Genomic DNA, 22,646 nt, shown 5'->3' with positions numbered 1-22,646 from the left:
GCAGTGGTTGATCCCATCCTGGGTCGGCAGCCGCCGACCACCAGGCAGAGGTTGGATGAAGGTTCCGGACGGGTGACTGCAGATGGAACAAAACGGGGGTAAGTAAGCAACCAACCAACAAGGTGAAAAAACAACAAAACTAACGCTAAGCTCTAAGACGGATACTCTGGTAAACCTACTGTTCATGGCTAACGATCCGGCAGGGACTGGATGTTAGGCCAGAGCCTAAGAAGGGTGATGATCAGGACCAGGTGTGCAGATTGCTGATGGGATGCAGGTGCGGAAATCAAGAGAGCTCCCGGAGCGTTCCCGAACCCTCGGGAAACTGGAGATCCGAACAGAAAAACTAGTCACCAGACAGGACCCGACTCAGACTGCCGGGATCGTTACAGTACCCCCCTCCGACGAACGCCACCGGGCGGACTCCCGGAGCGCCAGGATGGAGGCGGTAGAAGTCACTGATGAGGTCAGCATCTAGGACCTGTCGCCGCGGAATCCAACTCCTCTCTTCAGGACCATACCCCTCCCAGTCCACGAGATACTGGAAACCCCGGCCCCGCCGTCTGGAATCCATGATGCGACGCACCGTGTAGGCAGGACCACCTCCGATCATCCGAGGAGGAGGAGGAGGAGGCGGAGGAGGCAACAGAGGACTGAGGAAGACAGGCTTGAGGCAGGGAGACATGAAAGGTGGGATGGACTCTGAGCGTCCTCGGTAGTTTGAGTCGAACTGCCACTGGATTGATCACCTTCTTCACCACAAACGGACCAATGAACTTCGGTAACAACTTCCTAGACTCAGTCCGTAACGGAAGATCCCGTGTGGCCAACCAAACCCTATCTCCGATGGTATAGGTGGGAGCGGGATCCGGCGACGATTCGCCTGGAGCTGATACCGGTCACGAAACTCTAAGGAGTGCCTTTCTGGCCCGATGCCAGGTCCGGTGGCAACGACGAATATGGGCCTGAACAGAAGGCACTGAGAGCTCCCTCTCCTGAGAAGGGAACAGGGGAGGTTGGTAGCCATACAGGCACTGGAAGGGAGACATCCCAGTGGCAGATGTAGGGAGAGTATTGTGGGCATACTCAACCCAAGGCAACTGAGAGACCCAGGAGGTGGGGTTGGAAGAGACCAGACAGCGTAGCGTGGATTCCATCTTCTGGTTGGCTCTCTCCGCCTGACCATTGGATTGGGGGTGAAAACCAGATGTGAGACTGACTGTAGCTCCAATGGCCAAACAGAAGGACTTCCAGACAGCAGAGGTAAACTGAGGACCACGGTCGGAAACGATATCACTGGGCAAACCGTGGACCCTGAAAACCTCCCTAACCAGGATCTCGGACGTCTCCGAGGCAGAGGAAGCTTGGCAATTGGCACAAAGTGGGCGAACTTGCTGAATCTGTCCACGATAGTCAGAACGACCGTGTTCCCCTCAGACGCGGGCAACCCAGTGACGAAGTCCAGGGCCAGATGCGACCATGGTCGCCGGGGAATAGGAAGGGGGGTGAAGTAGTCCAGAGCTGGGCCGATTGGTACTCTTATTCTGCGCACACACTGGACAGGCAGCAACAAAACCCCGAAAGTATCTCGGCCATGGCAGGCCACCAAAAACGTCTGCGAAGAAACGCCATTGTCCGAAAGCCACGCCAGGGTGACAAGCCATCTTGCTGGCGTGGGACCATTTGAGGACAGCAGGACGAACCGACTCAGGCACAAACAACCGACCGGGTGGACTGCTACCGGGACCGGGCTGAGTCCGAAGGGCCGCCAGCACCTCCTCCTCAATCTTCCACATAACTGCTCCCACGACGCAGTTCCGGGGGAGAATTGTCTCGGTCTTGGACCCACTCTCCTCCGTCTTGGAGAACATCCGGGACAAGGCGTCCGCCTTGCCGTTCTTAGATCCAGGTCGGAACGTCAGGGAAAACTTGAATCGTTCCAAAAACAACGCCCACCTGGCCTGGACGGGAGTTGAGACGTTTAGCGATTGCACGTAAGCAAGATTCTTGTGGTCAGTCCAGACAATAAACGGTTGCTCCGCCCCCTCAACCAGTGGCGCCACTCCTCCAAGGCAAGTTTCACCGCGAGAAGCTCCCGGTTACCCACATCGTAATTCCTCTCCGCAGGCGAAAGGCGACGAGAGTAGTAGGCGCAGGGATGGAGTTTACTGTCCGTGGAGCATCGCTGCGACAGGATGGCGAACAACTCCCACATCAGACGCGGCCCACTTCAACGACGAACTGACGGGGCCGTGTCCGGTTGAGAGAGAATCGGTGCGTTGGTGAATCGCCTCTTCAAATCCAGAAACGCTCGATCCGCCTCGGATTCCACTTGAAGGTCCTGATACTGGAAGTCAAGGCAGTTAACGGAGCGGCCACAGCGGCTGTAATCCCGGATGAATCTGCGGTAGAAATTCGCAAACCCCAAAAATCTCTGGAGCTGCAATCTCGTACCGGGCTGGGCCCATTCCAGAACCGCTCTAACCTTCTCCTGGTCCATCCTAATCTCTCCCTGGAGATGATGTACCCGAGAAAGGATGTCGTGTGGGCGTGAAACTCGCACTTCTCGGCCTTCACGAACAGGCGATTCTCCAACAATCGCTGCAGAACCTGCCGGACATGCTGGACGTGGTCGGAAGGTTCCTTCGAGAAGATCAGAATGTCATCCAGGTAAACAAACACAAAGAGACCGATCATATCTCTCAGGACGTCGTTCACCATACTCTGGAATACCGCTGGAGCATTGGTCAGTCCAAACGGCATCACCTGATACTCGAAGTGACCCATCGGTGTATTGAAACCCGTCAACCACTCGTCCCCCTCTCTGATCCGGACCATGTGATACGCATTGCGTAGGTCTAGCTTGGTGAACACCGCAGCACCCTGTAAGGAGTCGAAGGCAGAACTCATCAAGGGCAGGGGATACTTGTTCTTGACCGTGATGTCATTCAACCCCCGATAATCAATACACGGTCGAAGAGAGCCATCCTTCTTACCCACAAAGAAGAATCCTGCCCCAGGGGTGATGACGAGGGACGAACGAGACCAGCAGCTAGGGACTCCTTGATGTAGGTCTCCAAAGCCTCACGTTCAGGTCGGGAGATACTGTATAACCTTCCCTTGGGGTAGACAGCTCCAGGGAACAGGTTGATGGCACAATCATATGGTCGGGTGGGGAGGGAGTGACAGAGCCTTCTGCTTACTGAAAACTTCCCCAAATCGTGATATGTCTCGGGAACCAGGGACAAATCTGGGGGTTTAGCCTCAATCACCTGACTGGGAACCGAATGGGGGCAGGCAGTCTTGAGACAGTTAGCATGACAATCAAGGCTCCAACTCGTTACCTTGCCCGTCACCCAATCGAACGTGGGATTGTGTTCCTTCAGCCAGGGGTATCCAAGGACCAGAGGAACATGGGAAGACGGCAGAATGAAGAATGAAATCATCTCAGAATGATTCCCCCGACAACCGCATCTTAACCGGTTCCGTCCTCATCGTGATACGTGCCAGACTACTGCCGTTCAGAGTGGTCGCTTCAATGGCTTCCGGCAATTGCTCCTTGGAAAGCCCCAGCTGTTCCACCAACTCGGCATCAAGAAAGCTTCCATCGGCACCTGAATCGATAAAAGCGTTAATCGCTAAGCTCTGATTCCTGTTCACAAGGGTAGCCGGGAAACGGGGTCTGACAGAGGTACTGAGAGGTTGAAACTGGCTCGCTAAAAGTCCTCCCAACTTTAGCGAGCCGGGCAGTTTGACGACCGCCGGGAACAAGTGGAGATGTAATGTCCCGAGCTACCACAGTAGAGGCAGCAGTTGGTCTTACGTCTATGTTGACGCTCCTCCTTGGTTAACCCGTGGCGCCCCACTTGCATGGGTTCAGAATCGGGAGAGAGGACCTCTCCACTAATCCTTTGTGGTGGAGAATGATCGACGTGTTCTGGTCCACCACCCGACCCGACTGGGAACTGAGAAGCTGATCGATTGGACGGACCCCATTGCTTCTCCCCTCCTTCGCTCTCGGACTCGATTATCCACCCGAATAGACAAGGCTACCAAGCTGTCCAGGTCACTAGGCTCCGGATAGGAGATCAACTCATCCTTGAGCTGCTCCGACAGACCCTGGTAAAAGGCCGCTTGCAGAGACTCTCGTTCCACCCACTCTCCACAGCCAACGTCTTGAACTCGATCACGAAGTCGGCCACGCTGCGAGTTCCTTGGTGAAGCGAAAACAGGCGCCTAGCTGCGTCCCTCCTCGGACGGAATGGTCGAAGAGCTTCCTCATCTCGGCCGTGAACCTCTGGTATGAAGCCATGCAGGGGTCTTGTCGTTCCCAAACGGCTGAAGCCCACTCCAGCGCTCGACCACGCAGCAACGCCATCACAAAGGCTATCCTAGCCTTGTCTGTGGCATAAGAGTAGGGCTGTAGATCGAACACTAATCCACACTGCATAAGGAAGGAACGGCATCTTCCCAGCTCCCCTCATATCTATCCGGCGTCGGAACCTGGGGCTCACGGAAGGACACAGCTCCAGAAGCGGCAGGCGAGATGGGTGAAACCGGTAGTGGATCCTCCACCGAAACTTGCGTTGGTTCTGGACCTCCGTCAGACCGGTAGAAAGGTTCGAACTGACAACGCGATCTCCTGTAGTACCGTGCTATGATGGCCCAACATCTTCTCCTGATGGGTAATGGCATGGCGAACAGAGTCCAGGTCCGCTGGGTTCATTACTGGCCGGATCGTTCTGTCACGAGTTGCTAAGCCAGAACCCAGAAGCAGACCAGGACAAGGTAAGTTGCAACGAAGGTGAGTGTTTATTACAAATTCAAGAGTGATGCTGAATAATCCAGGGAACAGAGCGGGCGGCGTTGATTAGTTGTTGGGGGTGCAGTGGTTGATCCCATCCTGGGTCGGCAGCCGCCGACCACCAGGCAGAGGTTGGATGAAGGTTCCGGACGGGTGACTGCAGATGGAACAAAACGGGGGTAAGTAAGCAACCAACCAACAAGGTGAAAAAACAACAAAACTAACGCTAGGCTCTAAGACGGATACTCTGGTAAACCTACTGTTCATGGCTAACGATCCGGCAGGGACTGGATGTTAGGCCAGAGCCTAAGAAGGGGTGATGATCAGGACCAGGTGTGCAGATTGCTGATGGGATGCAGGTGCGGAAATCAAGAGAGCTCCCCGGAGCGTTCCCGAACCCTCGGGAAACTGGAGATCCCGAACAGAAAAACTAGTCACCAGACAGGACCCGACTCAGACTGCCGGGATCGATACACACTTCATATACAGTGAGGGAAAAAGTATTTGATCCCCTGCTGATTTTGTACGTTTGCCCACTGACAAAGAAATGATCAGTCTATAATTTTTATGGTAGGTTTATTTGAACAGTGAGAGACAGAATAACAACAAAAAATCCAGAAAAACGCATGTCAAAATGTTTATAAATTGATTTGCATTTAATGAGGGAAATAAGTATTTGACCCCTCTGCAAAACATGACTTAGTACTTGGTGGCAAAACCCTTGTTGGCAATCACAGAGGTCAGACGTTTCTTGTAGTTGGCCACCAGGTTTGCACACATCTCAGGAGGGATTTTGTCCCACTCCTCTTTGCAGATCTTCTCCAAGTCATTAAGGTTTCGAGGCTGACGTTTGGCAACTCGAACCTTCAGCTCCCTCCACAGATTTTCTATGGGATTAAGGTCTGGAGACTGGCAAGGCCACTCCAGGACCTTAATGTGCTTCCCCTTGAGCCACTCCTTTGTTGCCTTGGCCGTGTGTTTTGGGTCATTGTCATGCTGGAATACCCATCCACGACCCATTTTCAATGCCCTGGCTGAGGGAAGGAGGTTCTCACCCAAGATCTGACGGTACATGGCCCCGTCCATCGTCCCTTTGATGCGGTGAAGTTGTCCTGTCCCCTTAGCAGAAAAACAGACCCAAAGCATAATGTTTCCACCTCCATGTTTGACGGTGGGGATGGTGTTCTTGGGGTCATAGGCAGCATTCCTCCTCCTCCAAACACGGCGAGTTGAGTTGATGCCAAAGAGCTCCATTTTGTTCTCATCTGACCACAACACTTTCACCCAGTTCTCCTCTGAATCATTCAAATGTTCATTGGCATACTTCAGACGGGCATGTATATGTGCTTTCTTGAGCAGGGGGACCTTGCGGCCGCTGCAGGATTTTAGTCCTTCACGGCGTAGTGTGTTACCAATTGTTTTCTTGGTGACTATGGTCCCACCACGGGTGGCAGGTGGCTTAGTGGGTAAGAGCGTTGTGCCAGTAACTGAAAGGTCGCTGGTTCTAATCCCCCAGCCGACTAGGTTGAACAAATCTGTCGATGTGCCCTTCAGCAAGGCACTTAACCCTAATTGCTCATGTAAGTCGCTCTGGATAAGAGCGTCTGCTAAATGACAAAAATAAATAAATAAATCATTGACAAGATCCTCCTGTGTAGTTCTGGGCTGATTCCTCACCGTTCTCATGATCATTGCAACTCCACGAGGTGAGATCTTGCATGGAGGCCGAGGGAGATTGACATTTCTTTTGTGTTTCTTCCATTTGCGAATAATCGCAGCAACTGTTGTCACCTTCTCACCAAGCTGCTTGGCGATGGTCTTGTAGCCCATTCCAGCCTTGTGTAGGTCTAAAATATTGTCCCTGACATCCTTGGAGAGCTCTTTGGTCTTGGCCATGGTGGAGAGTTTGAAATCTGATTGATTGATTGCTTCTGTGGACAGGTGTCTTTTATACAGGTAACAAGCTGAGATTATGAGCACTCCCTTTATGAGTGTGCTATAATCTCAGCTCGTTACCTGTATAAAAGACACCTGGGAGACAGAAATCTTTCTGATTGAGAGGGGGTCAAATACTTATTTCCCTCATTAAAATGCAAATACATTTATAACATTTTTTACATGCGTTTTTCTGGATGTTTTTGTTGCAGGGGATCAAATACTTTTTTCCCTCACTGTACAATGTAGGCTATGGGACGGTAGCTAGCTAAGTGCGCAGACACAATGCACACAACACTAAATACTTCCTCAAAGCTAGCTAACCACTCTAGCTAGTATTGACCTTATAATGAAATCACAATGGATTACTTTCCATTAGTTAGCTGCCGAGTTAGTGCAGTGTCCTTAGCTAGCTAGCTATGTTGCGCTAGCTAGCGAATATACTATTATTAGCTAGTTGGCTAAACATTTGGCTATGGGCTGGCACTGGCAGTATGGGATTATGGAGTGTGAATTGAATTGTTTCTTTGTTATCTTGTTAGCTAGCTACCGTCCCTAGGTCGTTATCTAGCTGTAGCCATCTGGATAGTATCAAGGGCTTTTTACAAAATAGCAATATTAGCTAGCTAGCTAACATTGGAATCTAGACCATAAACTAAGCAACACACACAGACATGCATTGCCAAACAACGCTACTGCCACCTTCTGGTTTGGAGTATTTTAACAAGGCTGAGTGGCTGTTGACGTCAAGGTCTTTGCTGTGTGAACACAAAAGAGATTGACTGCCTACACTCTGTTTAGAGGTGCTAAGTACTGTCATCTGGAAAACATTTGACAATCCTACCGGTGTGTCTGAGCTTTAGTGTTAGAGCACTCAGCATCCTTGACTCCTGAATCACTCACTTCCCTGTCAGGCACAGAGGGCAAAAGGTCATGGACAGTCCCATTAGGATATAAATCAAGCTCTGCACAAGCTATTATTAAATATCCTTTTTACGTTTTTAGTAACTTGAGATTTGCGAGTTTCCGCCTAAGTCTTCCATTGATATCAATACATTATTTAAGTGTGCACATCTCAGTTAGGATTTGGCCCCTATAGTTTATAGTAGATTTTGGTGGCGTCCAAGACTGTCATTGTCACAGTGGGTTGTTCAACCTTCGTTGCCCCAGGCTAAAGTGGTTCATTTGTTTGGAGAGCTGTATGGTGCTGCCATGTTCCTCCAGACAGACTCCAAGGTTACAGAAAACAGAGTAATCCAGATGTCCAGGAAAATCTGCCCCACTTCAGTTGTTGGCTGTCATATTCCTGTTCTGTCTTGTTTGCTCTATGGAAACTTAATCTCTCAGCCAATATGACTAATGATTAATGTTACTGTGTAAACAATGCACTATTGTTAACCATTGCATAGGCTACACAACATAAAATATTACCTTTAACATGGAGACACAAAGATAGGGACAGATGTTGCATTTTTTTTGGTGAGCTACAGCTGTAATTATCTTAATTTGATCACCCTGTTGCAGTATAACTTTCCTGCAACCCAGAAAATTGAAAACGTTTAGTGTATTTGAGGTTTAAAAAGGCTTTTAAAGTTTGTAATGTCCACTTTGAAATTTCAGACTTGATTTTCCGTTATGAAAAATGCATCAACGCCTACAAAAATGTCCTTTAATTATAATCCACATAATTATTCACATGTACTGTTGCTGCAGGATTATTTTCCTGCTGTAGGAAACTGGCTCAAAATAAGATCCTACATCTGTACACACACTATGGTGCTTATGATGATTGTTCAATCATTGTGTCAATCAATGTGTTCAAACCGGCCCCTATTCAAATAAACCATGAATCAAATATACACAAAATCGGAAGTGGTTCCATGATTTATCTTCCATTAACCCCAAACTGTTTGTTGTGTGTTCAGGAGAATGGGAAGAACCGCCTGCAGCAGGCCCAGGAGGAGGTGGAAGAGGTGAAGGTGATCATGCTAGATAATCTCTACAAGGCTGACGAGAGGTCAGGCAAGCTGGGAGAACTGGAGAACAGGGCCGATGAACTTTTGGAGAAGGTGATTGTTCTAAGTTTATGGCTGTGTCCCAAATGGCGCCTTATTCCCAGAGAGCTCTGGTGAAAAATAGTGCTCTATATCGGGAATAAGGTGCCATTTGGGATGTACCCTATAATAAGAGACGTCTTTAATGGAACCAAATCATGACAATACAAAACATTATTAATTTGAAGATACTGACTTTGCAGGTCTTACTTTGATGATTCCAATGCTATCATACTGGTAACATTCAAGGTGCATTTCAGAGAGACACAAATAGCACAATAGGATTCTCCTTTGGAATTCTCCAGCTTTGGTGTCTCATGGAAGTGTTTTCCAATGTTCCACGGTTCAATACGAGTCCAGGGAATAGGCAGGAAATGTCATATTGGTGTCTAGAAATACACTTTAGTTGGAGTTGGAGGGGGAAAATAATGTACAATTTACATCCTGATTGTGGTTTAAGGTGATATTTTTAGAAAGGTATTTCCTATTGTTGTAAGATGAATGAAACCCACTGGTCTCCCTCAGTATAGAGAGAGGGGTGTCCAGGACGTGCCACAGGGTGCATGTCCGTCCTGGTCCATCCTGGGGTCAACCAACCAGGTCACAGCTTTCCCACATTTCTCCCCAGCCAGGCCGTTACATCACAACAACCACATAGTTCTCTGAGGACTCGCTAGGTTGCTGACTAGGGTTGCATCCCAAATGGCACCCTATTCCCTATATAGTGTACTACTTTTGACTAGGGCCCACAGGGCTCTGGTCAAACGTAGTGCACTATATAGGGAATAGGGTGCAATGTGGGACACAGCCATAGTTCTCTGAGGACTGGCTGGCTGACTGGGTTACTGAGAAAAACAAAACAGCAGTGTTAAGAAAAACAAAAACACCAGTCTAGATTCATTGGAAGATCATTGGGAAAGTAGCGTGCACTGTAACTAAAGCCTTCTGTCTATTGAATTGTCAGAAAATGGCAAGTTTCATGACAGAATAGTTTCTTTCTGGATTTTTAAATATGTACAATGCAGTGCAGCCTCAATTGCAGAGATAAAGTAGATCCCCCCCTCCTCCATATTCTGACAGATATACAGTGGGGAGAACAAGTATTTGATACACTGACGATTTTGCAGGTGTTCCTACTTACAAAGCATGTAGAGGTTTGTAATTTTTATCATAGGTACACTTCAACTTTGAGAGACGGAATCTAAAACCAAAATCCTGAAAATCACATTGTATGATTTTTAAGTAATTAATTTGCTTTTTATTGCATGACATAAGTATTTGATACATCAGAAAAGCAGAACTTAATATTTGGTACAGAAACCTTTGTTTGCAATTACAGAGATCATATGTTTCCTGTAGGTCTTGACCAGGTTTGCACACACTGCAGCAGGGATTTTGGCCCACTCCTCCATACAGACCTTCTCCAGATCCTTCAGGTTTCGGGGCTGTCGCTGGGCAATACGGACTTTCAGCTCCCTCCAAAGATTTTCTATTGGGTTCAGGTCTGGAGACTGGCTAGGCCACTCCAGGACCTTGAGATGCTTCTTACGGAGCCACTCCTTAGTTACCCTTGCTCTGTATTTCAGGTTATTGTCATGCTGGAAGACCCAGCCACGACCCATCTTCAATGCTCTTACTGAGGGAAGGAGGTTGTTGGCCAAGATCTCGCGATACATGGCCCCTTCCATCCTCCCCTCAATACGGTGCAGTCGTCCTGTCCCCTTTGCAGAAAAGCATCCCCAAATAATGATGTTTCCATCTCCATGCTTCACTGTTGGGATGGTGTTCTTGGGGTTGTACTCATCCTTCTTCTTCCTCCAAACACAGCGAGTGGAGTTTAGACCAAAAAGCTACATTTTTGTAGCTGTGGTCCCAGCTCTCTTCAGGTCATTGACCAGGTCCTGCCATGTAGTTCTGGGCTGATCCCTCACCTTCCTCATGATCATTGATGCCCCAACGAGGTGAGATCTTGCATGGAGCCCCAGACCGAGGGTGATTGACCGTCATCTTGAACTTCTTCCATTTTCAAATAATTGCGCCAACAGTTGTTGCCTTCTCACCAAGCTGCTTGCCTATTGTCCTGTAGCCCATCCCAGCCTTGTGCAGGTCTACAATTGTATCCCTGATGTCCTTACACAGCTCTCTGGTCTTGGCCATTGTGGAGAGGTTGGACTCTGTTTGATTGAGTGTGTGGACAGGTGTATTTTATACAGGTAACGAGTTCAAACAGGTGCAGTTAATACAGGTAATGAGTGGAGAACAGGAGGGCTTCTTAAAGAAAAACTAACAGGTCTGTGAGAGCCGGAATTCTTACTGGTTGGTAGGTGATCAAATACTTATGTCATGCAATAAAATGCAAATTAATTACTTAAAAATCATACAATGTGATTTTCTGGATTTTTGTTTTAGATTCCGTCTCTCACAGTTGAAGTGTACCTATGATACAAATTACAGACCTCTACATGCTTTGTAAGTAGGAAAACCTGCAAAATCGGCAGTGTATCAAATACTTGTTCTCCCCACTGTAGATGCATAGGGTCTTGGTATTAACATCCTTCTAACTTGATATTAACATCTTATAATTATGTGTTTTCAGAGTAAGGCTTTCTCAAAGTCTGCTGGGAAAGTGAAACAACAGAAATGGTGGGAACACATGAAAATTAAAGTGTTGCTGACTGGTATAGGGGTCATCGTGGCAGCCATCATCATTGGGATTATTGTATGGTCAGCGTCTGGATCTGACGACCGGAGCTCAATCAACAGCTCCACTGCTGTAGAGCAACCCACCCCAGGGCCTTAGGACCATAGATTGTCTGTCAGAGCAAAGGACATGGAGGAAATTAAGATGGAAGATGGAGATGGAGACAGGGGCAGGTGAGACCTCCCCGGAAATAAAGAGTCAATCAGACAAGAATAGTGGATGTAGATGAAGATATAGGTTTATTAACCTGGTCCCAGATCTGTTTGTGCTCTTGCCAACTACAATGCTGTCATTGTCAAGCTAAACATTTGGCATGACATTGAGTGACAAGGACTTGGTATGATGATAGCACAAAAATGCTTTCCACCTGAGCTCAATATAGGTTTTATGGGTTGACTTTTCAGAACTTTTTAATCTGTGATATTGTTAATTTTTTTAGGCATTTTAGGCTCCGTGCTCAGTGTGTAGATCGTTGAATTAAATGGTACCATCAATAGCTCAGCTGCTTCCCCATTCAGTATCGTCTTCAACTGGCGGTAGTTGGTCAGGCTCACTGGTTTCACATTCATACTCAGAAATGCTTCAGCCTTACGATAGGATTTGGTATATGTGAATGTTTGGTCAATTCAAATAAAACAGATTGTGCCTTTGGTATGTAAAAAGCAAAAATCACCATTGGATGAATTGTGTGTCCGTTTTTTCAGTATTCCATGTAAGCTGTAAAAGGGACATGACAAAATTATAATTGTCATGAAATGTAATGAGTGAACCATTTATTTTCATAAATGTAATTCTTCCTTTTTTTCCTGGTCAAAAGAAACATAAGAAAAGGAACTTAATTGTTATTTGTATACAAAACACTTATGTTTGAGGCCAGCAATGCAGTGTGAGTATTTATGTTTCATGTGTCATTCATTAGCCTACAGGTAAGCAATGTGTACAGGATCAAAAACCGCTGCTGAGAAATCGCATCATATCTTCACTTATCTTCTTAACATATTAGTTTTTGTCATTTTGGTGTCCTCTATTTGTAACTTCTTCCCCAGGCTTGTTAGCCGGCTGGTGGATGAGATTACCCTATTTGTTACGGACTTTCCTTTCCCAATTGTTGTTTACCCTTGAGCTATTACCATCTCAAATACATGTAAAACTGTAGTGCACAATTTGTAAAATAAAAAATTAATTGGTAAGTTATCTCCGTGGAGCATTTTGATTGAGAGTGTACAGTGCATTCGGAAAGTATTCAGACCCGTTGACTTTTTCCACATTTTGTTATGTTATAGCCTTATTCTAAAATTGATTAAATTGTTCCCCCCCTCTTCAATCTGCACACAATACACCATAATGACAAAGCAAAAACAGTTGTATTTATAATACATTTGCAAAAATGTAAAAAAAAAAAAAAAAAATGAAATATTACATTCACATAAGTATTCAAACCCTTTACTCAGTACTTTGTTGAAGCACCTTTGGCAGCGATTACTGCCTCGAGTCTTCTTATTTATGACACTACAAGCTTGGCACACCTGTATTTGGGGAGTTTCTCCCATTCTTCTGTGCAGATCCTCTCAAGCTCTGTCAGGTTGGATGGGGAGCGTCGCTGCACGGCTATTTTCAGGTCTCTCCAGAGATGTGTCATGTAAATTCTAATCAATAAATGAGAAGAGACAAGGTCAATCACCAATTAGGATATTACTTTATTCAAAACGTATTAATAAGGGAGCAGGTCACACCACACACACAAGTGAATAGAGTGAGTGCTCTGCAATAATGAGGCTGGTCGACCCAACACTCTTGAGTGTTGGGCCGAGAGCTCCAACACAGGGGCGGTGTGTTCATTAGGGCGATATGGGCGACGCACTGCCAAACGGGAAAAGGAAGGGATTTTTTTTCTAATCAATTATATCACGGCAACAGTAGTTATCAGTGTTCTAATCTAGACGTCTGATCTGCCACTAAATGTCCAATCAGGCTAAAGTCGTGCTTCAAATGGCCCCGCCCCTTTTGGGGCGATTTCAGTCAGGTTGAAAATCGCCCCAGAAGTCTCTCATAGACTCTCATGTAAAATCTATTTTTTTCAAATATCAGAGCTTTCAATACAATCTCTATGGGTTCCGGGAGGGCTTGCACTTACGCGCTTTCGTCATACGTAACATAACCATGAACGTAACTAAGAAAAGAGCGGGTAGCAGCGTCAATCAATTCACGTACTACTGTCAAGAGGGCTAGCGTTCAGTGCAACTCGATTGTCTCTGAAATAAGTTCCTTTTTGTCGGCGAACAAATCAAGATAAATTGGCAACGAAACAATTAGGACCTCCCAGACCAAATTTAATAATTCAACAGGTTTCTACTAAAGGGGGAAAGTCCTACACCCGAGGATTTTAAATTGGTACGAACGAAAAACCTGGCTAGCAGGCTGCGATGTAGCTAATGCAGTCTTCTGCTACCCCTGCTTACTCTTTCACCCTGAAGGCGGCACGGCAGACAGCACCGCTTGGACAGCGACTGGTGTAACGGACATGCACCATCTTTCAGAAAAGATTAAGAAACATGAGCTGTCAAAGACCCACATGGATAGCTGTTTGAGATTGTCTGCTTTGGGGAGAGTGAACATTGCCACTCGACTGGATGAGGGATACAGGCTAGCTGTCCGCCGCCACAACGATGAGGTTAGCAAGAACCGCCACATCCTCAGCCGGCTAATCCAGTGTGTGAAGTTTTGCGGAGTGTTTGAGTTAGCTTTGCGAGGCAAAGATGAAACTGAGGGCTCCACCAACCCTGGTATTTTTCTTGGACTTGTCAACTTTGTGGCACAATTAGATGAGGTGTTTTATGGAAATGCATATTGTTTATGCAGTGTTGAGGAATGTGAAAGAACACCCTTGATTATTTTTACTGTGATAACTTTTTTTGCTTTTGTAAGCCAACACTTTTGAGATCAGTCAATAAATGCTTCTGGTATTGACTTATATGCTGCCCCTGTCTTCATGTTGTTGCTGGACATATATTTTTTAAAATGTGTGTAGGTCACCTAAATCATCAGAAAAATTGCCCCCCCCTGAGAATTTTTTCAGGAGCCGCCACTGCTCCAACATACAGAGAATACAAATATATTTTATAACATGACAAACAGCAGATGTGTGGAATGGGTCAAAAGGTGAGGCTTGATGTATGAGAAAAAGAGTATCCCCAGCCAGATAGCATTTGCTGTGAAGACTGTCCTTATTGTATAGAAACCAGAGTTTGGCCCCTAAGACAAGGTTCCTCTCATCATTATCCATACCCGAGCCATCTCCTCCCTGGTACCTCCCAGTACACAAACAACAACCCATTCCATGGAATGCAGGCTCACTCAGACTGGAGACATCTCCCTCACATGCACCACTAATCATAGAATGGAATGTGGCTGTTGGTTTTATCACCTTTATCACCAAGCCATCATAAATCAATTGCCAGTGCCAAGCTTCAGAGGCCCAACTCAGTCCCACAGACACAGATGAGAGAGTACTGAGAACCCTATTCCATTGAATAAAACTACCATTCAATGCATAAACAGTATTAAACATAATCTTGTAATTTCTCTACCATAGATGTTCGATCGGGTTCAAGTCTGGGCTCTGATTGGGCCACTCAAGGACATTCAGAGACTTGTCCCGAAGCCACTCCTGTGTTGTCTTGGCTGTGTGCTTAGGGTCGTTGTCCTGTTGGAAGGTGAATCTTCGCCCCAGTCTGAGGTCCTGAGCACTCTGGAGCAGGTTTTCATCAAGGATCACTCTGTACTTTGCTCCGTTCATCTATCCTGACTAGTCTTCCAGTCCCTGCCGCTGAAAAACATCCCCACAGCATGATGCTGCCACCATCATGCTTCACCGTAGGGATGGTGCCAGGTTTCCTCCAGACATGACACATGGCATTCAGGCCAAAGAGTTCAATCTTGGTTTCATCAGACCAGAGAATCTTGTTTCTCATGGTCTGAGAGTCCTTTAGGTGCCTATTGGCAAACTCCAATTGGGCTGTCATGTGCCTTTTACTGATGAGTGGCTTCCTTCTGGCCACTCTACCATAAAGGCCTGATTGGTGGAGTGCTGCATAGATAATTGTCCTTCTGGAAGGTTCTGCCATCTCCACAGAGGAACTCTGGAGCTCTGTCAGTGTGATCATCGGGTTCTTGGTCACCTCCCTGACCAAGGCCCTTCTACCCCAATTGCTCAGTTTGGCCGGGCGGCCAGCTCTAGGAAGAGTCTTGGTGGTTCCAAACTTCTTCCATTTAAGAATGATGGAGGCCACTGTGTTCTTGGGGACCTTCAATGCTGCAGAAATGTTTTGGTACACTTCCCCAGATGCGTGCCTTGACACAATCCGCACTGTCAACTGTGGGACCTTATATAGGCAGGTGTGTGCCTTTCCAAATCATGTCCAATCAATTGAATTTACCACAGGTGGACTCCAATCAAGTTGTAGAAACATCTCAAGGATGATCAACGGAAACGTGATGCACCTGAGCTCAATTTCGAGTCTCATAGCAAAGGGTCTGAATCCTTATGTAAATAAGGTATTTCTGTTTTTATTTGTAATACATTTGCAAACATTTCTAAAAACCTGTTTTGACTTTGTCATTATGGAATATTGTGTGTACAGTGGGGAGAACAAGTATTTGATACACTGCCGATTTTGCAGGTTTTCGTACTTACAAAGCATGTAGAGATCTGTAATTTTTATCATAGGTACACTTCAACTGTGAGAGACGGAATCTAAAACAAAAATCCAGAAAATCACATTGTATGATTTTTAAGTAATTAATTTGTATTTTATTGCATGACATAAATATTTGATACATCAGAAAAGCAGAACTTAATATTTGGTACAGAAATCTTTGTCTGCAATTACAGAGATCATACGTTTCCTGTAGGTTTTGACCAGGTTTGCACACACTGCAGCAGGGATTTTGGCCCACTCCTCCATACAGACCTTCTCCAGATCCTTCAGGTTTCGGGGCTGTCGCTGGGCAATACGGACTTTCAGCTCCCTCCAAAGATTTTCTATTGGGTTCAGGTCTGGAGACTGGCTAGGCCACTCCAGGACCTTGAGATGCTTCTTACGGAGCCACTCCTTAGTTGCCCTGGCTGTGTGTTTCGGGTCGTTGTCATGCTGGAAGACCCAGCCACAACCCATCTTCAATGCTCTTAGTGAGGGAAGGAGGTTGTTGGCCAAGATCTCGCGATACATGGCCCCATCCATCCTCCCCTCAATACGGTGCAGTCGTCCTGTCCCCTTTGCAGAAAAGCATCCCCAAAGAATGATGTTTCCACCTCCATGCTTCACGGTTGGGATGGTGTTCTTGGGGTTGTACTAATCCTTCTTCTTCCTCCAAACACGGCAAGTGGAGTTTAGACCAAAAAGCTCAATTTTTGTCTCATCAGACCACATGACCTTCTCCCATTCCTCCTCTGGATCATCCAGATGGTCATTGGCAAACTTCAGACGGGCCTGGACATGCGCTGGCTTGAGCAGGGGGACCTTGCGTGCGCTGCAGGATTTTAATCTATGACGGCGTAGTGTGTTACTAATGGTGTTCTTTGAGACTGTGGTCCCAGCTCTCTTCAGGTCATTGACCAGGTCCTGCTGTGTAGTTCTGGGCTGATCCCTCACCTTCCTCATGATCATTGATGTCCCACGAGGTGAGATCTTGCATGGAGCCCCAGACCGAGGGTGATTGACCGTCATCTTGAACTTCTTCCATTTTCTAATAATTGCGCCAACAGTTGTTGCCTTCTCACCAAGCTGCTTGCCTATTGTCCTGTAGCCCATCCCAGCCTTGTGCAGGTCTACAATTTTGTCCCTGATGTCCTAACACAGCTCTCTGGTCTTGGCCATTGTGGAGAGGTTGGAGTCTGTTTGATTGAGTGTGTGGACAGGTGTCTTTTATACAGGTAACGAGTTCAAACAGGTGCAGTTAATACAGGTAATGAGTACAAAACAAAACGTGGAAAAAGTCAAGGGGCCCATATTGAGTCAATTTACATATACATTTACTCATCATAAAGTGACTTTTTATTTCAGAGAGAGAGAGCTGCTGACAAGTTAAATAGAGAGTGAGAGACAGAGAGAAAGAGAGCTGCAAGGTTAACAGCTGCAAACGGGACTTTAAAACGCTGATCCAAGATCAGCCCTCGGTAACCAAGTCCCTATTTCAACTACTATAAATTGAAATCCCAAACCAACCCTGGACCAGCGCTTGTTGTCCTAAACCCCTCCCACACATCATTTGTGATCTGATGGACAAACTTCACATGACGGTACCCGGTAGAATGACAGTGGTGTAGTACATATAGAACAAGGTGCAAATATCTTTGGGTGTAGCTAGTTGCTGCATGTTTCAGGTTATGACAAAACACAGGTAATATAAGTTAACTTTTGTATAACTTTAATTCGATTTCTCAGTATAGCACAGTATACTCACTGACGTTTCTTTGTATTCAAGAATTTGGTTAAAACAGCTTAATAAAAGTGTGGTTGAACCGCATAGGGGTTAGCTAGCTAGCTAAATAGGCTGTTACAATAGCTAGCTAGCCACTATATCTAGCTAAATGTGTAACTACTTAGCTAACATTATTGAATCAACAGAAAATTGGAAGGTAACTTGTGCTTTGAGTGCCATTTTGCTCAGTCTCTTTTTAGTCAGGTCAAAATGAGTAAAATGAGCTTCATAGCTAGCTAGTAATGTGGCTAACTAAGGAAATTACAATAGTTTGATGTTCCACAGATTTGTAAACTGAAGATGGCTTCCTATTTTGATTAACATGACTGTGAACCAACGAATCCCGAAGAACAGTACCGCCAGAATGCACTACTAGAGCTGGCCAGGTGAGAATAAAAAATATATCTAGCTAGCTACCAGCAAAAGGGAGACACAAAACAATCTTGCCAAAAGATACCAACCCTACCATTACGCTTGTTTACACTGAGCTGCACTGGGGTCAGAACTCAATCACGGTTACATTCATAATGAAGACACCAGTGGAGCATGTGCAAGATATGGGTCGGAAAACGTACAGTGATGCAGTGATGGGATATGCCACTGTACTCCAAATTTGACCTTTATCCACACTGCTCCATTGAGAAGATTGAAATACTGCTAGTTTTCCTGGATAATTGCCCTTTTCGTCCTCATGCTAGGTAGCAGTAGCCACAGCAACCATTATGGATTGGTACATTACCTTGAACAACAAAGGAGCTGATTGGCTTACACTGCCATTCCAAAATGGCTGCGGTGGCTACTGTTATTGGCTTGAATGAGGACGAAAAGGGCAGTTTTCCAGGAAAACGAGCAGTATTTCAATCTTCTTGATGGAACAGTGTGGATAAAAGTAACATTTGGAGTACAGTGGCATATCCCATCCCTGCATTGAGGTACATTTTCCGACCCATATCTCGCGCCAGCTCTACGGGATATGCCACTGTACTCCAAATGTTACTTTTATCCAAAATTATAAATAAAAAGTATACCAGTTTAATTTAATGACCAAAAAATGGACAGCTGTGCCATACAGATTGCAAAATAGTTGGGAAGAGATTTGTACCGATTCCATGGCACATGGTGTATGAACTGATACACAAAATGATGCCGGAAGACTTAAGAGTTTTTCAATTTAAATTCTTATACAAAATTCTTGCAAACAATAGAATTATATATATATATATATATGGGGGACAGAATCATTAGATCATTTGTTTTGGTACTGTCCATATGTAGCTTGTTTTTGGTCACAGGTTCAGGAATGGCTGAAGAATTGCAACATTTACCTGTAGTTAACTCTGCAAATAGCACTGCTGGGTGATCTGAAAGTCATAGTCAATCGATCAATGATACAGTATAATAATACTCTTAGCAAAAATGTTTATCTTTAATTTACAATCTGTAGAATAGAATAGAAAGGTTCAGAACTTTTGTGAAACATCCACAGCACAGTTGAAAAATAAATGACAAATAGAAATCCAAACTGGATGGGGTTCAGAGATAGATGGGAGGGGTTGAGGGTAGCTGACTAAAAACAAACAAAAGTTAACTAATGTAAAATATAATGTGTCCGTAAACTGTATATAGTATGTTGAAGCCTAAGTGTTGTCCATTGGTTTACTCCAATTAGGGGAGGGGTGGTAGGGTTAGGGGAAAATAATAAAGGAAAAAATATATAAAAAAATATATATATATATATATATTCAGACCCCTTGACTTTTTCCACATTTTTGTATGTTACAACCTCATTCTAAAATGGATTAAATCGTTTTTTCCCCCCTCAATCTACACACAATACCCCATAATGACAAAGCAAAAACAGATTTTTTGAAATTTTGGGAAGTTTATATTAAAATAAAAAACTGATATGACATTTATATAAGTATTCAGACTCTTTACTCAGTACTTTATTGAAGCACCTTAGGCAGTGATTACAGCCTCGAGTCTTCTTGCGTATGACGCTACAAGCTTGGCACACCTGTATTTCGGGAGTTTCTCCCATTCTTCTCTGCAGATCCTCTCAAGCTCTGTCAGGTTGGATGGGGAGTGTCGCTGCACAGCTATTTTCAGGTCTCTCCAGAGATGTTTGATCGGGTTGAAGTCCGGGCTCTGGCTGGGCCACTCAAGGACATTCAGAGACTTGTCCCGAAGCCACTCCTGCGTTGTCTTGGCTGTGTGCTTAGAGTCGTTGTCCTGTTGGAAGGTGAACCTTCACCCCAGTCTGAGGTCCTGAGCGCTCTGGAGCAGGTTTTCATCAAGGATCTCTCTGTACTTTGGTCCGTTCATCTTTCCCTCTATCCTGACTAGTCTCCCAGTTCCTGGCGCATGATGCTGCCACCACCATGCTTCACCGTAGGGATGGTGCCAGGTTTCCTCCAGACGTAACACTTGGCATTCAGGCCAAAGAGTTCAATCTTGGTTTCATCAGACCAGAGAATCTTGTTTCTCATGGTCTGAGAGTCCTTTAGGTGCCTTTTGGCGAACTCCAAGTGGGCTGTAATGTGCCTTTTACTGAGGAGCAGCTTCCGTCTGGCCACTCTACCATAAAAGCCTGATTGGTGGAGTGCTGCAGAGATGGTTGTCTTTCTGGAAGGTTCTCCCATCTCCACAGAGGAACTCTGGAGCTCTGTCAGTGTGATCATCGGGTTCTTGGTCACCTCCCTGACCAAGGCCCTTCTCCTCCGATTGCTCAGTTTGGCTGGGCGGCCAGCTCTAGGAAGAGTCTTGGTGGTTTCAAACATCTTCCGTTTAAGAATGATGGAGGCCACTGTGTTCTTGGGGACCTTCAATGCTGCAGAAATGTTTTGGTACCCTTCCCCAGATGTGTGCCTCGACACAGTCCTGTCTCGGAGCTCTACAGACAATTCCTTCGACCTCATGGCTTGGTTTTTGCTCCAACTTGCACTGTCAACTGTGGAAGCTTATATAGACAGGTGTGTGCCTTTCCAAATCATGTCCAATCAATTGAATTTACCACAGGTGGACTCCAATCAAGTTGTAGAAAGGTCTCAAGGATGATCAATGGAAACAGGATGCACCTGAGGTCAATTTCGAATCTCATAGCAAAGGGTCTGAATACTTATGCAAATAAGGAATTTCTGTTTTTGTTTTTCTTATCTATTAGCAAACATTTCTACAAACCTGTTTTCGCTTTGTCATTATGGGGTATTGTGTGTAGATTGATGAGGAAAAAAATGCATTTAAACCATTTTAGACTAAGGCTGTAACATAATAAATGTGGAAAAAGTCAAGGGGTCTGAATACTTTCCGAATGCACTGTATATATATATATTTATTTTTTAAAATGTGGGATTGGAAATTATGCAGAAAATTACATTGATAGAAGCCGCAATCTATTTGCAATGTTGAAGCTGATTCACCCCATAAAAAAATTAAAATCAGTAGAACTGCATGCACGTAAACCTTAGAGTCTGCAAGTGTAGTCTATTGTCTGTGGATGTTTCAGACTCTGTTATTGAACTCTCTCTCCCCCATCATCTAGACAAAGGGCTGAAGTGTCCTGTGTGTCTGCTGGAGTTTGAGGAGCAGGAGACAGTGCGGGAGATGCCCTGCAAACACCTCTTTCACTCTGGTTGTATCCTGCCCTGGTTAGGGAAGGTGAGGGCCTGGCCACTGAATCGACACACATGGATCAATTCTGTCGGTTTTGATGTTATGTACTATATGAATGTACTATTTACCTGAACAATATATAACCCTTGGAGAATCCTAACCTTTGCTGTGTATCATCACAGACCAATTCTTGTCCGCTATGCCGACTCGAGCTACCAACCAACAATCCAGAGTATGAGGAGTTTAAGAAGGACAAGGTTGGTGTGGAACTCTGGTATGGGAAATCATAATCAAAGTGCTTGTCCTGTTTAGAGTTGAGACTTTGGATGTGTCCCAAATGGCACCCTATTTCCTATGTAGTGTCCTATGGGCCCTGGTCAAAACTGTATAGGGATTAGGGTGCCATTTGGGACACAGAAATGGTCAGCGTCAGCCCGTTACTAAACCGAGTATTTGTGTGTTAATTAAAGGAGAGGAGAAAACAGAGGGAACATAGACTGGAGGATCTACATGGAGCCATGTACACGTAACGGCTCAGAGCACACTTCTTACTGCTTATTTCACATTTCTTGCATTGGGTCGCAATATAATTGAGAAAAGCTGCAAATAATATTGTTTAGCTATTATGTTGTATTGTAAATATGTCAGTTTTAAATACAGTCAATTGTACAAATACCTGTTTTGTGATACAGATATAAATGATGGATGATCATTATATAATATGAAAGGAATACTGAGGCAGTTCAGTCAGTTTGAACTCTCTATACGTTCCCTGCCTAAACATGTCATAGCATGTCTCTTCCTTTTCTTTTCCCCCCAAGATGCAATATAATGACCAAAGCAGATTATTAAATGGCTTTAAATGGCATATGTTTTGCTGGCCTCACATTTGTCCGATTTGAAAAACAATCTGTTTATAATTTTGATTGCTTTGGCACCAGCATTAACTCCCTACTCTGGTATAGGATTTTGAAGAAAGTTCAAGGAACACCACTCAGTGCACAGAAAAAACATGTGAACATACAATGCCTTCAGAAAGTATTCATACCCCTTGACTTAT

The 22,646-nt window shown here is 45.3% G+C and overlaps 2 protein-coding genes across 2 annotated transcripts in view; both read left to right on the top strand.

Moving 5' to 3' along the window:
- The window catches only part of LOC121584206 (vesicle-associated membrane protein 5), an 18,192-nt gene extending 5,504 nt beyond the window's left edge, over window positions 1-12,688 (top strand). The window contains exons 2-3 of the mRNA XM_041900038.2: window positions 8,665-8,808; window positions 11,390-12,688. Coding sequence (XP_041755972.1) covers window positions 8,665-8,808; window positions 11,390-11,593 — 348 coding nt within the window. The 3' untranslated portion in view covers window positions 11,594-12,688. The remainder of the gene's footprint in view (window positions 1-8,664; window positions 8,809-11,389) is intronic.
- On the top strand, window positions 11,646-22,646 carry LOC121584000 (E3 ubiquitin-protein ligase RNF181-like). The gene is made up of 4 exons (XM_041899838.1): window positions 11,646-11,667; window positions 21,516-21,631; window positions 21,769-21,843; window positions 22,057-22,646. Exons 1-4 carry the CDS (start codon window positions 11,646-11,648, stop codon window positions 22,114-22,116), a joined length of 273 nt encoding a protein of 90 aa, XP_041755772.1. The 3' UTR covers window positions 22,117-22,646.

This window comes from Coregonus clupeaformis, chromosome 16 (genome assembly GCF_020615455.1).
Source record: "Coregonus clupeaformis isolate EN_2021a chromosome 16, ASM2061545v1, whole genome shotgun sequence".
Classification (NCBI taxonomy): Eukaryota; Metazoa; Chordata; class Actinopteri; order Salmoniformes; family Salmonidae; genus Coregonus; species Coregonus clupeaformis.
Note: the sequence above shows the minus strand (reverse complement) of the source record. Positions and strands in the feature narration are given on the sequence as shown.